General features: G+C 42.4%; 1 protein-coding gene across 1 annotated transcript in view; it reads right to left on the reverse strand.

Moving 5' to 3' along the window:
- The window catches only part of VOPP1 (VOPP1 WW domain binding protein), a 318831-nt gene extending 299425 nt beyond the window's left edge, over window positions 1-19406 (reverse strand). Inside the window, exon 1 of the mRNA XM_068234511.1 lies at window positions 18824-19406. Within this exon, the coding sequence (XP_068090612.1) occupies window positions 18824-18874 (51 nt within the window). The 5' untranslated portion in view covers window positions 18875-19406. The remainder of the gene's footprint in view (window positions 1-18823) is intronic.
- Window positions 19407-22043: the final 2637 nt, after the last annotated feature.

A 22043-nucleotide genomic window follows, 5' to 3' on the forward strand; every position in this document is an offset into this window, starting at 1 on the left:
TTTGCTGTGATTAAATTCAATTGTTTGCTGCAAGTACCCTCCCTCGTGTTTTCTTAGCTAGTGAATGCCCATATGTTATGCTGCCATGGAGTTGCCAGGGAATTTGGAAAATTGTATACTTACCTTCAAGCAATTTTCCTTTCCTGGCAATACTCCATGGCAGCATACATTCCCACCCTCTTTTTGGGCAGCTCGTCCGAATTGAGGAGTGCTGTCTATGGGTGGAGCTTCACTTTTATAGTTTGGATGGTCCTATCTGGCAGTTGTAGGAAGGGAACTGCCCATATGTTATGCTGCCATGGAGTATTGCCAGGAAAGGAAAATTGCTTGAAGGTAAGTATACAATTTTCCAAAATTGTTACACCAATAATACACCCTTTTTTATAACCATGGATCACAGTCCTAATCACCAAACATAAGGTACAATACATTCATTTTTTTCTAGAGATACTGCGCTCACACCTGTCCATTATCAAATGTTCCCCACTTGATCCTTATCTTGCAAATTCACCTAAAATAACACCATTAAAAAATATGAAAAGAAAAAAATACATAGCATAATACTGTATATAACTCTCAATGACATCACATGCTTTTCACTTTATAGCCTTAAAACTTGACACCTTCACCATGCATGTATCACAGTCCCTCACCCTCTTATGTGACTGGCTGACTGCCAAGTCACAGACAGCATTAGCATTTTTATATGAAAGCAAAGACCCCAGGCGGAGCTACAGATGGGAAATATCAGCACGGGACGGATCTGCTAATGTTACTTGCTTGTTTTTAACTTTTGAACATGGATGTGAGTGCACTACTTTTTAATTTTATATTAAAGTTACGTTTTTACTCTATGAAGAGCTCTTCTAGTTACTAGGTGATGTGTACAAATGGATGCCACGGTACATACAAGGTTTACCTATGTGCCTATGGCAGTGGTTCTCAAACTTATTGGGGTGGGGGCACCTTGGTGGTTTTGAAATTTTTTCAAGCCAATACCCCCCCCCCCAACTAGCTAGTGATGCTCAGTAAGCAGAAATTCCTCAATTTCAAGAAGCTAGTGATGCTTAGATGCTTATTACGCCACATTCCCCCTTCAAGTAGTCAGTGATCCCCATTATACAGCATCCCCCACTGACCCACCCATATCAATGTGCAGTTGGCATTACCTGATGGCAATGCACAAAGGATGTGGATGAATGCCGAGGCACCCCTCGGAGGTGCCTAAGATGCTCCAGGGTCTTGGGCAGTCACATAAGAGGGTGAGGAACTGTGATACATGCATGGTGAAGGTGTCAAGTTTTAAGGCTATGAAGTGAAAAGCATGTGGTGTAATTAAGAGTTCTATAAAGTATTATGCTATGTTTTTTTTTCTTTTCATATATATTTTTTGAGGTGAATTTGCAAGATAAGGATCACGTTGGGAGCATCTGATAGTGGATATGTGTCAATGCAGTATCCATAGGAAAAATTGGTCTGCTAATGATATGTCCGCAGGACAGGACAGACACCTGTTGGCGTACACTTACTGTTTCTATTGGCATATCAAGCCTTGCACAGTATATTTGTCAGCAAAATGGCAGGGAATAGTGTTCTGTATCGTCTTACAGAATGCTTTGATCAGCAAACGATATACAGTAGATGAGACAGCAGAATCCCTTCCAGAGAAAGGCAAAGACTATGCTATATCTATGCTGCTACCTAATTATACAAAAAGGATGAATGCATCAATGCCGGCAGCTGCTCACTGTTGCTAATTTATTGCAGTCAAAATGGAAAATGACAGAAAACTGCTCACAAAAAAAATCACACATTTTTACTGATTTTGCTGGCTTTTTTACTGATTTTGCTGGCTGGTTTCAAAAGTAACCCAGACGTGTCCATAGAGATATATCATCCATATATACTTTGACCAGGTTTATTCAGATAGCTTGTGTAAGAAAACATTTTTAATTTACTGTGTAAAATAGAAAATACAAATGTATTACTGTCACTCAACAAACAACAAGTTAGTGGTAGAACAACAGCAACAATAGTCATTTCTAATATTTGGGTTGATGCACAAAGTCTCTGTAATATTGCTGTGCACAGACAGAGCACGGCAATATTACAGTTACTACTGCCAGCAGTGTACCACAAGATACGCTATTAGTGCTGCGATGCCCAGGTACCACTTGCATTGCTGCCATAATGCTCATTAGTAACGTGCGTTAACGTAGCAATGCTTGTGTTCTTGGAGCACCGCGGGTCGCGCTAATAGCATAACTTGTGGTACACTACTGGCGGTATTAACTGTAATATAACTGTAATATTGCCATGTGATGTCTGTGCAAAGCAATATTACCATATAAAGAACATGCAGATATTCAGTAATTGCCATCAATTTTAACCGAATGTCTAAAACTTGCCATACACATGGATTTTCCCATTTGATTCCTTTCAGATTCGATCAATCTGATCAAATTTGTTGGGAATCGATTCCCCCAAAGTGTCCCAAAAAAATACCCTGAAATTTGATTGAAAGTATCAAGTGGACAGGACAGAAGATCAAGATCTATCAGGAGCGAGGCAGAAGCACAAGTCTATTGACCAGCCTATAGCTTTGCACTGCATCCAACAATACAATGCTGTGATTTGGTCAATTTTCAATAAACTACCTGCTGGTATCTAATGAAAATTGATGTGCTGTGTGTGGTGGAAATCGATACCTCTATAAATCGATTACAATCAGAGAGGAATCAATCCTTTTGACACATTGGGTGGCAATCTATAACCGAATGGCCAGTTTAAGAACAGCTTTTTTGTTACAGATTATTTGCTATTGTGCTTTCCCAAGAAAAAATGCTGAGAAAGCCTACAGTTTCTTTACCACCTACCCCTTCACAAAAATGTTTACACTTGCTTGGCCGAGCATTAGCTGGCGGCTGAAAGAGCATATATGAATACTACTCACTACAAACACTAAGATAGGAATCAAAATATCAACCAATTTAGCTTACTATGCAGTGTTTCATAGACATACTGGAAAAGCAGCTGAGGCATGAGACTCGTCTAAAAAAATGCTACTACACGAGCTGGTGCAATTTTTTGCTGTACAGAAAAATGGAAGTAAAATAAAATGGGTCACTTTCTTTTTAATTCCTGTAAGGGTCAGTTCACATTAAATACACTCCTGGACCATTTCCTGTATTGGAGGACAGTGGACAAGCTTCAATGTTTTTCTATGAGCCTGTTCACACACACCCATTTTCAGTGTATCTGTTATGTATTTGCAATGGAGCAATCTGACCTGCACAATGTTTACAGAAAGAGTACAAAAATCACACAGAAAGACATAATTATAATGTCTAAAGTTATGGATGAGCTGCATGTTTATGACCATTTTCAATGAAAATATAGATGACAACAAATATACTGTAGAGGATTTTCCTGTTCCACACCATCTTTGATGTTAAGTGGAAGAGAGACAGACTAACCCGGCAGTGATTTCTACATACTGCAGCGTTTTACTGCAATGCTATTTGTCTACATGTTAAGATGTCCACAAGACCCTATTTTAGTGTGGGTAATACTAATGGTGAAGGAGTTTCCCAAACTCTATATTTCCCAACCAACACCATATAACTACTCTTCACAATAACCCACACAAAAAAAATCACTCTCTTATTACAAAACCCACAAAGAGGAAACTTTGCCCACCTAGTATTAACTAGGGGAAAACAGAATGCTGTCATCTCTTCTCCTGTGAGCTGTAATCTGCATTCCATTCCCAATGGACAGAAATGCAAACACCTATGGCTACACACTTATACGACAAAACCGGACAGTGGATGTGCTGTATCTATCCAACATGGAAAATGAATTCATTCAAACTGTACACTGTTCAAATACAGCATGGTGTGAACTGCCCCTTATAGAAGATGCTATGTTGTAGTCATTGATAGCTAAGTGCAGCCTTCCAGTCAGACAATGCTATGGTCTCAGGGTAGCTTCATTCATTTGCACAGCATTGGAATAGGATAGCAGAAACCAAGAAAGGCATCCTGGGAGATATAATGCATAGAGAGGCTTAACAAATCTGATTGGCTGTTTGTGGCTCCACCCTTTTTTCTGAATTTGAACCCCAGTCACCCAATGACCAACTGTACCAGGTTTAAGGCTTGTGCCGTTAGCAGTGCAAGAATAGCAGCAATTAAGGGCAGCACGGTGGCGTAGTGGTTAGCTCTCTCGCCTTGCAGTGCTGGGTCCCTGGTTCGAATCCCGGCCAGGGCACTATCTGCAAAGAGTTTGTATGTTCTCTCCGTGTCTGCGTGGGTTTCCTCCGGGCACTCCGGTTTCCTCCCACATTCTAAAAACATACGGATAAGTTAATTGGCTCCCCCTAAAATTGGCCCTAGACTACAGTACTTACACTACATAATATAGACACATGGCAATGGTAGGGATTAGATTGTGAGCTCCTTTGAGGGACAGTTAGTGACAAGATATATATATATATATATATATATATATATATATATATATATATATATATATATACTGTACAGCGCTGCGTAATATGTCGGCGCTATATAAATACTAAAATAAAAATAATAATAATAATAATTAAATATTCCCCTTGAAAACCAATAGGTGGATTTTGATTGGCTTTTGTAGGCTCCACCCACTTTTCTGAATATTAATCCCAGTTACCCAGTGACCAATTATGCAAAGTTTGACAGTCCTACCATTAACAGTGTAAGAATGGCTGCAGTTTACAGTTTATCAGTGAAATTTGTATTTGTCTCCACCCTCTGATGCCCCGGCAATGCCTGAGTATGTATTTGGCTGGTGTTGGCTGCACCCACTTTTCCTAACCCCAACACAGAATTACTCAGTGCCCAAGTTTTTAAGCTTTGAGGTCTTTGGCATCAATAACTTGCATTAAAATGAAACAAATCAGATTGGCTGTTAGTGGCTCCACCCCCTATTATCAATGTTAAACCCAGTCACCCAATGACCAACTGTACCAGGTTTGAGGCTTGCGCCATTAACAGTGCAAGAATGGCAGCAATTAAATATTCCCCTTAAAAATCAATAGGTGAATTTTGATTGGCTTTTGTAGGCTCCACCCACTTTTTGGAATATTAATCCTAGTCACCCTGTAACCAAATGTGCAAAGCTTTAGAACCCTACCATTAGCAGGGTAAGAATGGCTGCTGTTTACATTTTCCCAGTGAAGTTTGTATTTTGTCTCCACCCACTGATGACCCGGTTGTTGCCCGGTATGTACCTGGCTGGTGTTGGCTGCGCCCACTTTTCCTAACCCTAACACACAATTAACCACTTGACCACTGAGGGGTTTTACCCCTGAAACACCAGAGCAATTTTTACCTTTCAGCGCTCCTTCCATTCATTCATCTATAACTTTATTATTACTTATCGCAATGAAATGAACTATATCTTGTTTTTTTCGCCACCAATTAGGCTTTCTTTAGGTAGGACATTATGCCAAGAATTATTTTATTCTAAGGGCTGGTTCAGACGGACGCTTGCAGAGTGTTTACAGCCAGCGTTCGGGGCTTGGTGTTAAACGCTCCCATTCAAGTGAATGGGAGCGTTTGTACCAAGCTTTCAAGCGCGTTTACACAAACGCGGCGTTTGGGTCCCGATTTTCCCTGGCGGTCAAGGAGCCCCTGGAAGCTACATGTAGCTTCCAGGGGAGGTTAACCGCGACGACTAATGTCCCCCTAGGGGAAGAAAAAACGCGACCGCATCCAAACGCACACGAACGCTGCTGAACGCGACGCCAACGAATGCAATGCCTCCAAACGTCCATCTGAACCAGCCCTAAATGTGTTTTAATGGGAAAATAGGAAAAAATGTGGGAAAAAATCATTATGTTTCAGTTTTCGGCCATTATAGTTTTTAAATAATGCATGCTAATGTAATTAAAACCCATGTAATTTATTTGCCCATTTGTCCCGGTTATAAAACCGTTTAAATTATGTCCCTATCACAATGTTTGGCGCCAATATTTTATTTGGAAATAAAGGTGTCTTTTTTTCAGTTTTGCGTCCATCCCTAATTACAAGCCCATAGTTTATAAAGTAACAGTGTTATACCCTCTTGACATAAATATTTAAAAAGTTCAGTCCCTAAGGTAACTATGTATGTTTTTTTTTTTAATTGTAATTTTTTTTTTTTTTTTTACAAAAAAGAAAAAAAAAATGGGGGAGTGTGGGAGGCAATGAGTTAATTTATTGTGTAAACTTATGTATGTGTACATGAAAAATGCTTTAGGGTGTAGTTTTACTATTTGGCCACAAGATGGCCACAGTGACTTTTTGTTCATGCGACCTGCAAGCGTCCGGAAGTATACTTGCAGGAAGCACAATGAGGCTGGGAAAATCACAATGATCGCGCTGCTTCTCATAGAAGCAGCTGATCATTGCGGGGGCTTAGATCAACGAACGGGAATGTTTTTTCCCGTTCATTGATCTCCGGGCGAGCGGCCGGCGGCGCGCAAGAGCGTGGAGGCGACCGGACGAGCTCTGTGAAATCATATAGAATGCCGAGTGTAATGTGTAAACAGAAATATTCCTTGGTTATAAAAGGAAAATTTGAGCTATATCCTTTCGGAAAACACTGGCATTGGTGTAAACGGTGGAAGGGGATGTCCAATCTATAAATAAATTATTTACTTCTGCACATAACACTGAGAAATGTTAATCTGGAGTTCTCTGTATTCAATGTTTTGATGTTTTGTTTGAATCATTTCGGTGTACTTTAGACACAGACACAGGACATTTACACTCACCTAAAAGATTATTAGGAACACCTGTTCAATTTCTCATTAATGCAATTATCTAATCAACCAATCATATGTCAGTTGCTTCAATGCATTTAGGGGTGTGGTCCTGGTCAAGACAATCTCCTGAAGTCCAAACTGAACGTTAGAATAGGAAAGAAAGGTGATTTAAGCAATATTGAGCATGGCATGGTTGTTGGTGCCAGACGGGCCGGTCTGAGTATTTCACAATCTACTCAGTTACTGGGATTTTCACGCACAACCATTTCTAGGGTTTAAAAAGAATGGTGTGGAAAGGGAAAAACATCCAGTATTTGGCCTGAGGGCGAAAATGCTTTGTTGATGCTAGAGGTCAGAGGAGAATGGACCGACTGATTCAAGCTGGTAGAAGAGCAACGTTGATTGAAACAACCACTTGTTACAACTGAGGTATGCAGCAAAGCATTTGTGAAGCCACAACACGCACAATCTTGAGGCGGATGGGCTACAACAGCAGAAGACACAACCGGGTACCACTCATCTCCACTACAAATAGGAAAAAGAGGCTACAATTTGCACAAGTTCACCATAATTGGACAGTTGAAAACTGGAAAAATGTTGCTTGGTCTGATGAGTCTCGAGAGTGTCAGAATTTGGCGTAAACAGAATAAGAACATGGATCCATCATGCCTTGTTACCACTGTGCAGGCTGGTCGTGGTGGTGTAATGGTGTGGGGGATGTTTTCTCGGCACACTTTAGGCCCCTTAGTGCCAATTGGGCATCGTTTAAATGCCCCAGGCTATCTGAGCGTTGTTTCTGACCATGTCCATCCCTTCATGACCACCATGTACCCATCCTCTGCTGGCTTCTTCCAGCAGGAATAATGCACCCTGTCACAAAAGCTCGAATCATTTCAAATTGGTTTCTTGAACATGAGGAGTGTTCTCCCCAGAATTTTTTTTCCAGCCGGGTGGCATGAAATAGTAGCCGGGTGGCATGAAAAAATAGCGGGGTGTGTTGAGATGAAAATGCAGGGCAACTCTGCTTACAGCATCGGAGGAGGTGAGCTGATGACAGCCGGGTGGTCACCAAATCTAGATGGGTGGAGCACCCGGCTAAAAGATCCTGGGGAGAACACTGATGACAATGAGCTCACTGCACAAAAATGGCCCCCACAGTCACCAGATCTCAACCCAATAGTGCATCTTTGGAATGTGATGGAACGGGAGCTTCGTGCCCTGGATGTGCATCCCAAAAATCTCCATCAACTGCAAGATGCTATCCTATCAATATGGGCCAACATTTCTAAAGAATGCTTTCAGCACCTTGTTTAATCAATGCCACATATAATTAAGGCAGTTCTGAAGGCAAAAGGGGGTCAAACACTGTATTAGTATGGTGTTCCTAATAATCCTTTAGGTGAGTGTATATTGCGCTTTTATACTGGCAGACTCCAGAGCTGCAGCCACTAGGACATGCTCTATAGGGAGTCTTGCCTAAGGTCTCCTACTGAATAGGTGCTGGCCTACTAAACAGGAAGATTCAAACTCTGATCTCCTGTATCAGAGCTCTTATTCAGTACACTATCCAGCCACTTTATAATAGAAATCCTGGAATTGCTAACTGTTGGCTGGTGGGGTAAACAAAATGCTATAGTTTTGCAGTGGCTGGATAGTGTACTGGTTAAGTGCTCTGCTGCTGACACTGGAGACCAAGGTTTAAATCTCGTGGCTTCCTGTTCAGTAAGCCGCCCCTTGAGCTAAAGTCCTTGGGCAAGACTCCTTAACCCTGCTACTGCCTACTGAATGTGCCATAGTAGCTGCAGCTCAAGCATTTTGAGTCCTGCAGGAGAAAAGCGCAATATAAATGTTATTTGTCTTGTCTTGTCTATACTTACACTGCAGTGATCATTTACACAGCGGGTGAACAGCAGCAAAAAAAAGAAAGTGTAAGCTATCTCACTTGTCCTGCGCCTCTGAAGCAGCCACAGACAGATTCACTCGAATGGTAGAGGATCAGTGCATGCATGTGCATGGTCTTTTATATGTCCCCAGCCATTGGACTGCTCAGATGATCACATGCCAGCATATCTATTATATAAATATGCAAAGACTGAAAGAAAAATATGAATTGTTCTTTTCTTTCCTAAAATGATAAAAAAAAAGCAGACTGCTGTCCACTCCAAAACTTTATGAAACTCTTGCAGAGCAGGGACAAGGTCCTCTAGCACCCAAGGCTGAGACACCAAAGTGCGCCCCTCCACCCCTCCCACCCAGCTGTCACACACTGATTGCTATTAGACTAAGAGGGCCACAGGGCCCACAACCTCCCCAACACCTTAATATCTAGTTATCTGGCTTGCAGTCACTGCTATGTATCCCCTTTTCTTATTTCTTTCTGCTTCATACACAATTAGGAATGACAGCTGAATGAATTGCGCGCCCCCTCCTACACTGCGCCCTGAGGCTGGAGGCTCTCCAGCCTATGCCTCGGCCCGGCCCTGAACTCTTGTACCCATACGAACTGGTATTCTCCAGTTAATTTGGAGCCCACAAACATGATATCACCCATGGAACAATGCCAGTACACATGGGGCATACCAATGGGGAAGTTAGCCTAAGTAGGAAAGCAATGCCTTCCCTCATCTCATCTTTGTAGGACACTTTGTCAATTGTGAGGAACAGGAGGCTCTTAAATCCGCCAGTGCCCGGCTGGGTGTAAAAGTATGGAGAAGAAACTCAATGGGGGAATCTGCAAGCCCCTTTATTAAGAGGACCCTCCGCTTCCCGCCACCCCCATTGCCCAAAAAAAATTAGTTAAAGAGAAGCTTTACTGAATATATAGCATACTAAATAAAATTGCTTATTTTTGACAATATTGCTTTAGAAATTATTTAGTCTGTGTTTGCCCATTGTAAAATATTTCCTTACCCTGAATTTTTATTATTTAGTATTTATATAGCGCCGGCAGCGCTTTACAGAGTCTATATAGTCTTGTCACTAACTGTCCCTCGGAGGAGCTCACATTCTAATCCCTACCATAGTCTTATGTCTATATTGTGTAATGTATGTATCATAGTCTAGGGCCAATTTTTAGGGGGAAGCCAATTATCTTATCTGTATGTTTTTGGGATATGGGAGGAAACCAGAGTGCCCGGAGGAAACCCACACAGACACGGGGAGAACATACAAATTCCTTGCAGATGATGACCTGGCTGGGATTCGATACAGGGACCCAGCGCTGCAAGGCAAGAGCGCTAACCACTATGCCACCATGCTGCCCAATTACATTCTTACATTTATCACAGATGGTGGCATCTTTACTGCTGGCAATGTGCCACTGTGGAATGTTTGTTTGTTGTTACTTGTAAAGTAAGCAGATACAAAACCATGTCTCCCAGAGTGCTCTGGGGCAGAAGGCTGTGTGACATCATCGCCTAGGATAAGCATCGCTGGAGGGCATAATTAAATAGCAATATCCAGCAATATATAGATATAAGAAGTGTTTTGTGCTGAAACCAGCAAAATAAATTCATGTAACATTGGGTATCCTAAATAATGTATTACATATTACTATACTTCATAATGGTAAACGCTTTAAATATTGTAACTGAAATAGAGCTAATTAAGGAAGGAAGTGGGGCTTCATCTCCCCTCTTTTGCAGATAATCATCTAATGTTATGAACCTCATGGGCTGGTAATGCTCAGAGGGTGGAGCCTCATGCTCGAAGCTTTGACTCCCTTGAGGAATACCAACATGCATGGGAGACAAAGAGTTAATAATGCTTGAAAAGAGAATGGTATGCTATTTTTGTTTTTTGATTAACAGTACAAAAGAATGAATAGTGATAGGAACTTTAATAAACCTTTTCCCTGGAAATAAATGGTGGAGATTGTTTTAACTATCCCTACATACATTAACTGTGCTCTGCAGGAGCCTCACCAGCTGTTTACCATGCAAGCACTGGTACCATTGGTAGCAGCATAGCGATGACCAGAAACCACTTTAAAATAAACTAAAAACCAGGCCGGTCATATGCATGGTGCCCAGATTTTTTATTTTTTTAGCTTAGTAAGTAGGTGATTTCCATGTCTCAGTTTAGTGAATCTCCCTTACCATGTCGCTGTTTCATGGGGCCAGTTATGTAAAGGAAAGAAAACCAGCAATGTAAAAGCATTTTTCTTGTTTTTTTCTTTTCCAAGGTACCGTATACATTTTCTTTAACAGAATTATTTCTGAACTCTTTAGAAACATTTGGGGCTTGATTCACAAAGCGGTGCTAACTGTTAGCACGTCTGTGAAAACCCCCTTAGCACGTCTAAACAAGCTTTTCGCGCATAAAACTTTACGCGCGCAAAACTTTATGCGCATAAAACTTTACGCGCGTACTGCACAGAGCGCAGGGCGCTCCGCGTGAAGTGCCCATTAAAACTTATGGGACTTAGCGCGCGTAGAACTTTGCGCGCGTAAAACTTTGCAAAGTTTGCAAAGTTAGCGCGCGATCTGATTGAGAAATCCGGTGCTAACCTACTTAGCACCCTGGTTAGCGCGTCTAAAGACTTTAGACGTGCTAGGTAGGTTAGCACCGCTTTGTGAATCAAGCCCTTGGTGTATTACAGCAGTGATTTACAGCAATATTACATAAAGTGCTGGTTTGTACTCCCTGCTGTGGCCGTTATCACCTCAGGTTCTCATTAACAGCTAGCTAAACAATATATATTTCCTTCGAAGTGCTCCATGTGATCTATCATTTTTAATTTCAAAACATACAAAAATTAATTGACTGTGACACACTCAAGTGCCAGTAAAGCCCAATACTGGGCATACATTAAATAAAGGAGCCGTGGTAATTTGGGAACTGAGGAAAGCCGCTAGTAGGATATTGGTAAAATTACCAAATCTACCAATATTGGCAGTAGCTAATTCCGACATGTGTATGTACAGTGCCTAGTACACAAATAACTATGCTGTGTTGCTATTTTTCTTTCTCTGCCTGAAAAAGTTAAAAATCAGGTATGTAAGTGGCAGTTCCTGTCCGGGTCGGGACCGGGTCGGACTCTAGCGTAACCCTCACTGATGAGGAATTGCAGCCATAAAACACTTTTGTGGCAGTAAATGGCTTCTAAGAGCAGGAAAGAGATAAAAAAGGTCAATAGTTCATATATTTTAGCCATGGAATACTTCAATTAATGCGTCTTTGAGAAAAGGCCATGAAACAGTAAAAGCTTAAAAAGTTGATCTAAATATAAAATAAAACTGCGGGATAACTTTCAAAAGTCATTTTTAGAAGGAGGACAGATACAATTGTTTATCTAAGTTGTTTTTTTTTTCGCCTCGGATGTCCTTTAATATTTGTTAAGGATCAGAGATCTGCATCTTCTCTGTATAGATTTCACTTTGTGACCTCATTTTAATACAGCAGCCTATTGATTATGACCACAATATTTAGACAAGGAACAATGTCACAGGAAATCCCTTATGCTTTCCAGGTGGGAAAGTAAATCAAGAACTGGTGTCATATTCAAGACAACCACAAGGTATTAATTATACAAAAGCTATACTGTATGCAAATCACGTAATACAGTTTGTATGCAATAAAATGAAGTCACGGCAATGAAGAAATGTGATAAAAAAAATGACTGGAAAAGCCACAAACTGAAATCTGACACAGTCTGCAAGAGAACAATGGACTTCTATCTTTTTTTCCAGTCAAACAACTGCACATGCAGGATACAGTGGCAGCAAGGCCCATCGCTTCAAATTTGTTCAAATCAGCTGTGATATAGATTCCTTCATTCCCTGTACTGTTTACTAGCAGTGCAGTTATTGTCATAAGAGAGGTGATGCTGCTGTCTAACATCAGTCTGAAGTAGTAGACAACTGTAAACTTCCTTTATGCCATCCCTGTCACTCACAGTGACAACCAGAGGACAATCATACAGTGGGTTGCAAAAGTATTCGGCCTCCTTGAAGTTTTCCACATTTTTGTCATATTACTGCCACAAACATGAATCAATTTTATTGGAATTCCACATGAAAGACCAACACAAAGTGGTGTACACGTGAGCTGTGGAACGAAAATCATACATGATTCCAAACATTTTTTACAAATCAATAACTGCAAAGTGGTGTGTGCATAATTATTCGGCCCCCTTTGATCTGAGTGCAGTCAGTTGCCTTTAGACATTGCCTGATGAGTGCTAATGACTAAATAGAGTGCACCTGTGTGTAATCTAATGTCAGTACAAATACAGCTGCTCTGTGAGGGCCTCAGAGGTTGTCTAAGAGAATATTGGGAGCAACAACACCGTGAAGTCCAAAGAACACACCAGACACGTCAGGGATAAAGCTATTGAGAAATGTAAAGCAGGCTTAGGCTACAAAAAGATTTCCAAAGCCTTGAACATCCCACGGAGCACTGTTCAAGCGATCATTCAGAAATGGAAGGAGTATGGCACAACTGTAAACCTACCAAGACAAGGCCGTCCACCTAAACTCACAGGCCAAATAAAGAGAGCGCTGATCAGAAATGCAGTCAAGAGGCCCATGGTGACTCTGGACGAGCTGCAAAGATCTACAGCTCAGGTGGGAGACTCTGTCCATGGGCAGGGCCGGCTCTACCATAGAGGCAAAGGAGGTAACTGCCCCAGGGCCCCAGAGCCTGTAGGGGCCCCCAGTGGCCACAAGAGGAAAAAAAATTTCAAAACGACCTTATAGTTTTTGAGAAAATTGATTTGAAAGTTTCAAAGGAAAAAAAATACACATTTAAAAACCCGCCAACTTTGGCGGTTAATAGCAAATCCACCTTAGATGTTAGAAACCCTAAATTTGCAGGATATGTTAAGGAGATCACTGGGAATAAGAGGAAAAAAACAATTTTTCAAAAAGACCTTATAGTTTTTGAGAAAATCAATTTTAAATTTTCGAAGGAAAAAAGTATACTTTTAAATGCGGTAAATGTCACTTTTAGTAGCAAACCTAACGGTAGTGTAATGTTACATGTATAAAAAGAAAGAGCAATAAATTTCCTGACGGGGTTTCCAGGGGGTCCATACGCAGCCGCAGCGCTTTGGCCAGGGATCGCTATACAGCCGCAATATGGCTGTATAGTGTGGAATTTTTTTTTTAAAAAGTTATGTGGGGTCCCCCTTCCTGAAACTTTTTAACCCCTTGTCCCAATGCAGGCTGGGATAGCCAGAATGTGGAGTTTCGACCGATTGGGGCTTCAAACCCTGACTATACCAGCTGTAAAAAAGGTCCCTTAATGCCGATTTTTGTTCCGGGGTATCTGTTCGGGGGCCCCAGGTTTATTTTGCCCTGGAGCCCCATTGTTGCTTAAACTGGCCCTGTCCACGGGACAACTATTAGTCATGCACTGTACAAAGTTGGCCTTTATGGAATAGTGGCAAGAAGAAAGGCATTGTTAACAGAAAGCATAAGAAGTCTCGTTTGCAGTTTGCCACAAGCCATGTAGGGGACACAGCAACCATGTGAAAGAAGGTGCTCTGGTCAGATGAGACCAGAATGGAACTTTTTGGCCAAAATGCAAAATGCTATGTGTGGCGGAAAACTAACACTGCACATCACTCTGAACACACCATCCCCACTGTCAAATATGGTGTTGGCAGCATCATGCTCTGGGGGTGCATCTCTTCAGCAGGGACAGGGAAGCTGGTCAGAGTTGATGGGAAGATGGATGGAGCTAAATACAGGGCAAACTTGGAAGAAGACATCTTGGAGACTGCAAAAGACTTGAGACTGGGGCGGAGGTTCACCTTCCAGCAGGACAATGACCCTAAACATAAAGCCAGGGCAACAATGGATGGTTTAAAACAAAACATATCTATGTGTTAGAATGGCCCAGTCAAAGTCCAGATCTAAATCTAATCGAGAATCTGTGGAAAGATCTGAAAACTGCTGTTCACAAACGCTGTCCATCTAATCTGACTGAGCTGGAGCTGTTTTGCAAAGAAGAATGGGCATTTGTGATTTCAATCTCTACATGTGCAAAGCTGGTAGAGACATACCCTAAAAGACTGGCAGCTGTAATTGCAGCAAAAGGTGGTTCTACAAAGTATTGACTCAGGGGGCCGAATAATTACGCACACCCCACTTTTCAGTTATTGATTTGTAAAAAATATTTGGAATGATGTATGATTTTCGATCCACTTCTCACATGTACACCACTTTGTATTAGTCTTTCACGTAGAATTTCAATAAAATTGATGCATGTTTGTGCCAGTAATGTGACAAAATGTGGAAAACTTCAAGGGGGCCAAATACTTTTGCAACCCACTGTATGCAAGTCTGACCTCACCTGCTCCATGGCAAGTAGTCACTATATACAGAAATTCTAATCACGCCACTTCTGTAAATTGAAGATGTTTTGCAGCAGCTGGGCGGTTCAAAATACATGCTGACTCTGAATAGTTAAAGTTCACATTGAGATTTGCATTGCGTTTCCTGTAAAAACAGGAACGCAATGGAATGGAAAAGTCACACTGCACATTATGTGTGCGTTGCACTGCATACAGTGAGGTTCTGTTCTCACTAGAGCGGAAAACGGACATTTTTTGTTATACATAGGCGCTGTTCACACTTGTCACTCTGCAGTGGATCCGTGGGATCACTTCTGTGCAGTTCACAATAATCCCAGGCCAGACGGATGCGTTCCTCCATATAGCCTATGGGTACTGCGCAGGCACAGAACTACTGTACCTACACAGTACGCCGCAGACAACGTGGCCTTAATTGACAGCGGCGCTTCACGCAGGCGCAGTAAGGACGACCTGGAGGTCATCCTCTGCACCGTGCGGGGACCCTGGGATGGTGGTAGATGGATGGAGAGCGGAGCTGTCATCGTGGGACAGTCAGCTGCAAGGGGCTGGAGCAAGCCCCAGGTACGTAAATCAGCTTTTTTAATATTTGGCTGATGATCCCTTTAAGCAATATAAGCAGTGCTGAAACGCCGCATTCCCGCGGCAGAACAAGGTCTTTATACCCCACAAATCCCGAGGCAAAATTCCACGGCTTTAGGAGGTCTTGGATTTTGCTGCCCGGGGAGGCAGAACTTTGCGCTGTAGCTCTGCCTCTACTGGAGTTAATCTCCGCAGATCTCCGCCTCTCCCCATCCCTCTCAGTGAAAGAAGACTGAGAGAAGTGGGGAGAGGCGGCGGTCGGCGGAGATTGACTCCAGTGGAGGCAGAGCTACAATGCAAAGCTCTGCATCTACCAGGAATCGCTCCCTGATTTTTGCCCCGGGGATTTGGGGGGGTATAAAGACATCATTCTGCCGCTGGAATGCAGCGTTTCAGCACTGCTCATATTGCTTAAGATAAATTGCAGGTAAAAAGAAGTATTTAATTTGGCATCAGGCTCTCTTTAAGCGTTGTCTCCCCTCTTAGCAGTCTTCCACCGATAAGTCGAAGATTACTCTATGCCCCTGCAGAAGGCTTCAGAAGCCCGAGTGCTACCAAAGACGGGCGGCTCCATAATGCGCCTACATGAGGGCGCTCTTTCGCACATGCGCAGTACGGAGCTGTCTGTCTTGGGGAACACCAAAGCCTCCCTCGTTGTGAGATTTCAATGGCTGTGACGGCACTGGAACAAGGGGACCGTGAGAGGAACGGGAAGGCTCTATAGGACTCAGGGCCTTCTCTCTCCATAAGTAAGTACTATATCTGTTTTTTTTTCTTTTAATATTCACTTCAGGATTGCTTTAAGTTTGCAGTGAGACTTTCCACGTTACAATGCGACCGTTACATTGCACTGCAACACCCCTCTGTGAACAGGGTTTGGCCCGGTTCACATTAGCGGTGGCCGTCCGGAATCGCCGTGCCGGAGCCGGACCGCTTTCAGAACGGACGGAACGGACGCACGGCATGGCAATGAAAGCCTATGCGTCCGTTCACATGCGTCCGTTCTGCCGGACCGGAGCCGGACCGGAGCCGGACCGGATCCGGACTCCGGCGTCCGTTCCAACATGCGCTATTTTTTGGTCCGGCTCCTCCGGCAGCCGTATCCGGAGCGGAGCCGGACTGCACCATCCGGCCAATACAAAGCAACGAGAGCCGGAGAGCGCACAACACACTGGCTACAAAAACCGGACGTTCTACCCCACTTCCTATGCATTTTGGATGGGGACCACATGGGCCCAGCGTTAGTGGGGCAGCAGCGATTTCATGCTGGAGCTCTTTTTGGCAGCAACATGTCTGATATGTCAGGAGGCGAACAACAGGAAGGAGAGAATTCCCAGGTTTACGAGTAAAAAATGCCTGGATCCATGGTCCCAACTGCAGTCTCTGTATCCACGGATGGTCTCCACACGTCCACCTGTCTCCAACAATGACCCCAGACCCTTCTGCTGACCTCCCAGACCCCAGGTATTTACAGGATGTATATCTCCTTAAGACACCGGATCCGGACCGCAACCGTGTTCACACCGCACGGAAACCGGATGCAAACCGGATCCGGATAGGATCCGGATAGGAACCGTACGGATCAGGTCCGGTCCGGATGCGGTGCGGTCCGGACATCCGGTGCGGTTTTTACAATACCGCAAGTGTGAACGGGGCCTTTGAGGTAAGTCTTGAAAACCTCATGAAAACCAAAAGCCTAGTTATAAAGAAGTGGTAGTCTGCAAACAGATCACTTATTTTCGTTAACCCCTCTGAAAACCAGAGTGACCTTTTGTCTCCCATTTATTTATTTATTTTTATGGTGGAGAGCAATGCTTTTATCATCTACACAACAATGTCTAAGTGGCGAAACACAGCTCCATTAGATGGAGTCCCAGGTCATAAGCGGTTCACTTAAAAAGGCCTCCATCAACTTTTTAAAGTGGTTTCTCTAAACCAAAAGTGGTGAGCAGAGTGTGTGATAATAAATAAAACAAAAACCCGTTCTCCAATCTGCTGTATTGAAGCCTATGTTATTTTTCCACTAATAAACTGGCTAATACGATTGATCTATATCAGGCTTTCTCAACCAGGGTTCCCTGGAACCCCAGGGTTCCTTGAGGACTCTGCAGGGGCTCCTTGGCATTTTCCCCCATCGTGGTGAAAGTATAATAGAGCACACTATAATAGGTGGTACTGTAACAAGAAACACTAAATTGGGGGCTCAGGAGGGAGTATAATGAGTGGCAGTGTAATAGGGAGTAGTGAAATAAACAGCTACACATACTTTTAAAGACCATGCCTGCAGCAAAATAAATGCAGGGGTTCCTCGAGATAAAAAAATTGTTTGTAGGGGTTTCTCGAGATCCAAAAGTTATTTGCAGAGTTCCTCCAGGGTAAAAAGGTTGAGAAAGGCTGATCTATATGCTGATCACTACTTATACATCAACACAAAACTGGTAACCGTGACATCGCAATCCTGCAAAATAGCCATAGCTTATAATAATGGCTATCAATTAAGCTGCTACTTTTATACATATGGCAGTCTACGGATCTGCAGGAAACCAAACGGATGATGTTTCTGCATAAAAGCAATCTGCAGATATTTACTTTTTAAACAGGACCTGTTAATGATGGGGTAAGCTTTTAAAATGAAACCCAAACCGAAACCTTTAGAACCACATAAAAAAAACAACAACAAAAATCAAGAAATCCTTATCACTATATGTGGAACATTTTTCTGGAGCATAAACACTAATGGTGGCCACTAATGAGCCAATCTTTTTATCTAATCTTACCAAATCTATGTAGTAGAAGGGAAAATTGAGTGAATATACTAAATGGATACTTCAGGCAGTTACCTTATATTACATAGAAATGGTAAGATTGGATGAAAAAGATTGGATCATTAGTGGCCACCTTAAGGTTAGGATAACCATATATAGAAGCTAAAAAAAGCAATTTCTATAACAAAGGATTGGTAGACATATTCATAGCTGTGAAGACAATGGTTCCTCTAATAATTCATCATCAGAGAAGCTCCACAGGATTATTTGTTTCATCCAAGTAAGTTTGTCGGCAGGGTAAACCTAGATGATAATGAGCAGGAGAGTGCCTTTGAGTGACAGTCTGTGTGACCTGGAAATCCGGCTTACCTCCAGCAGCAGTGACAGCAGGAAGACTCCAGCACACTGCAAACTCTTCATGTCTCCGGGTGTCAGGCGCTGCCTCTAGGACATCCAACCAGCGACGATTAGCCCTTCTTCACGCAGCATCCATACCTTCACACACAGCAGACAGTCCTCCAGGAAAATACAAAAATACTCAAAATGTTTGCTCACAATTCACTGCTCCTTGCGGTTTACTTCTCGTGGTGCTCCATCTGTGAACTCAGATGGTATCAGACCATTAGGATAATCAATAACAGAACAGCGTCAATAAGATTGATCCTGGGACTCCTCTGCTCATTAGAAGATCATCCTCAGACCTCAGCAGATGACAGAGCTTGGGAGGATCGGCTCTTCCCACTGTGGCAGAAAGGGCTGATGATGCCGATCATGTGGAGAGGCTACACATGGAGGGGGGAGACGTGGGAGGGGATGTCAAATAAAAGGAATAGATCTAGAGAGCATGAAGGAAGGGTGTAATTCTAACGTGTGTCTCCCATGGAAATGATCTTTCAAAGATGGAAATGGAGACACTGGGCATGAAAATCACAAAGTGAGGAGGGATTATGAAGAGGAGGAGGGGGAATGCCTAGCCTTTTAAACCTCCCTCTCTGTCGTGTGCTCTTTTATAGCAAGCTAGTAACCAGAGCCGTTTTATTATTTATTTGTCAGTATTGCTGCCTGGTCCCGTCTGAGTGGCTTTCCAAGCCTTTGCTAATGACAAATATTTTCTTCAGCTTTGAGGGAGTAGCTAAGTGTGCCTGAACATTGCAAATGACTGGAATTTGTATAAGCACTGACTTCAATAACTGCACAAATTATTCCTACTGTATATAGCATAGATTTCATCTTATTTATGGTGCCCGCTAATGATACAATCTTTATTGTAAAATCTGACTCAGGGCTCGTTCACATCTAGAGCGTTTTAAGCCTTTTTTCAAGCGCAGGTGATTTTCAAAATGCTTGTGCAATGAACCTCTTTGAGAAGGTTCATATCTGCGCATTTCATCTGCTTTGCGCTCTGCAAAGCGGTGCCTGTACCATTTTTGGGGCGATTTTGGTCTAATGGAAGATATAGGAAGAGCACTAAACGCTCAAAAATCGCTTTGTGTGGCGATTGCGTTCCCGATTTTAAGAATAAATACATTGTATTTATTACTTTCCGTGTCAAAGAGTTCACTTCCTGACTTGTGTCAGGGAGTCAATTAAAAAAATCGCTCTGCAAAAGCATTTTAGAAAAGTGCTTTGTAATAAAAACCAGCGTGCACAAAAAATCACGCACAAAATCGCAAAACACCTGCGTTTGCAATTTTGATTTTAGATGAGAACAGAACCTAAATCTATGTAGTGGAAGGGTAAACTGACTGATTATACTTTGAGGCAGGGGCCTCACTTGTCTTTCAGTTTTCTATGTGGGTTTTTCTGCATGTGTTTTCTGCACACCATGTGGGTTTGTATATGGAAAAACGCAGGCGTTTTTTTCACAGCAGCTACTGTAATTGATAAAGAAAATGCACACAATGTGCAGAATTATGCTGCAGTATGTTAGCGCAAAACACATCAAAGTGTGAAATAGCCCATTGATTAATATGAAATTAAAAATCGTCAACCATATGACCCTGCAGCAGAGTGCTCATGTGCATAGCACCGTGCCCCCCCAGCACACCCTTTGTCACCCGTAGCCATTGCTGAACAGGAAGTATGTCACTGGGATTCCTGGCTTCTCCGTTATATTTGCATTATTCTGCAAATGCGTGCCGCACCACCAACAAATTTAAAATTTCTGCATCGCCCATTGACTTCCATGCATTTAGTCACCACAGTAGTCCTACGTAACTGCGTTGTTGACTTTGCATCGGGTCGGCGGCAGATTAGAAACTTCTGTCGCGGGTAAGTGCACTAGGCCCCATAGGACTTTCATTACTGTTGCGGTACCCTGCATGGAGAAAGGGTAATGCTACGCAAAGAAAGTGTCCTAGTGTAAAAGGGGCCTAAAGGATATTTTAGGTAGTCCTTTATATTACATAGAAATGGTAACAATGGACAAAAAAAGATTGAATCATTAGCAGGCACTATTAGTATTGTGCATTTTTCTGAAACCAAGGTTAATCATATCTATCATTGTAAACAGGAATGCTAGAGAAGGTTTATTATATTGATGGGCAGTTAGTCTGATGCATGGTTTTTTTTTTGTTATACAATAACCAGAAATAGCTAGGGCCGATCTGGAACTTTATGCATGGCTAATCAAATTTAGGAGACTGATGATTGATTAACTGACAGCTTGATTATGCTTATTAGCCCGATGGAAGATTCCGTCTCGACTTCCGCTAGCTGCTGTGTTTGCAGAGCCAAAAAAAGCTGGTCGGCCTAACTCAGCATAACGTGTCTCGATTATTAAATAAACCACTGCCAATTAGCTTGTTAATGGTTACATAAATAAGTGATATATGTCTTATGGTCCATGGCAGCATAACACTGTTTATTTCCAGCCCATTGCAGGTCTACAGAAGTCAGGGAGAGATGATAATGAGCTTTTGTACTCAGCAGAGTGTGAGGTGTGAATTGTAGGATTTCATCCAGTCAGCAGTATTGTGTTAGATTTCCACCTTCTTTGACTTGCTCCAGTAATGATAACTGTAAGGCCTGGTACACTGATCAATATTCACCTCCAATATAATGAATCATCCATTCAAATAGTCTAATAATCTGAAATAGCCAATGAACTATCGTTGTTAATAATCTGGAGTACTAGTAAATATTAATTGGTCATGTAGAGCGGGCATAAGAAAGAATCTCCCTTTTAGAAAATTCACATTTTGTTGCTTTGGAGTCTGAAATGACAACCCACACGAACAAAAAATCAAGCTGTATTTAAAATGCAACTGAAACAACAAATCAAAGATATAAGAGACCTTATACAAACAATTCAGAATAACAGAAGAGATAGATGAAGGACCACCATGCAATGTTGGAAGGTGAACCTTCTTTTCATAGACAACTTTCTGGCAGAGAGCAGCAGGTTTTCTTTGAGAATTGGACACCAGATGCTGATAACACCTAAGCCAGGTAGCTTTGTGTGCAGTGGAGAAGGTGATTAGCTGCACCTCACTAAATTTATAAGTGTGCGTGCGTGCGTGTGTGTGTGTGTGTGTGTGTGTGCGTGCGTGCGTGCGTGCGTGTGTAGGGGGGTGGGGGAGTCCTTCTT

Source organism: Hyperolius riggenbachi, chromosome 5 (assembly GCF_040937935.1).
Source record: "Hyperolius riggenbachi isolate aHypRig1 chromosome 5, aHypRig1.pri, whole genome shotgun sequence".
NCBI lineage: Eukaryota > Metazoa > Chordata > Amphibia > Anura > Hyperoliidae > Hyperolius > Hyperolius riggenbachi.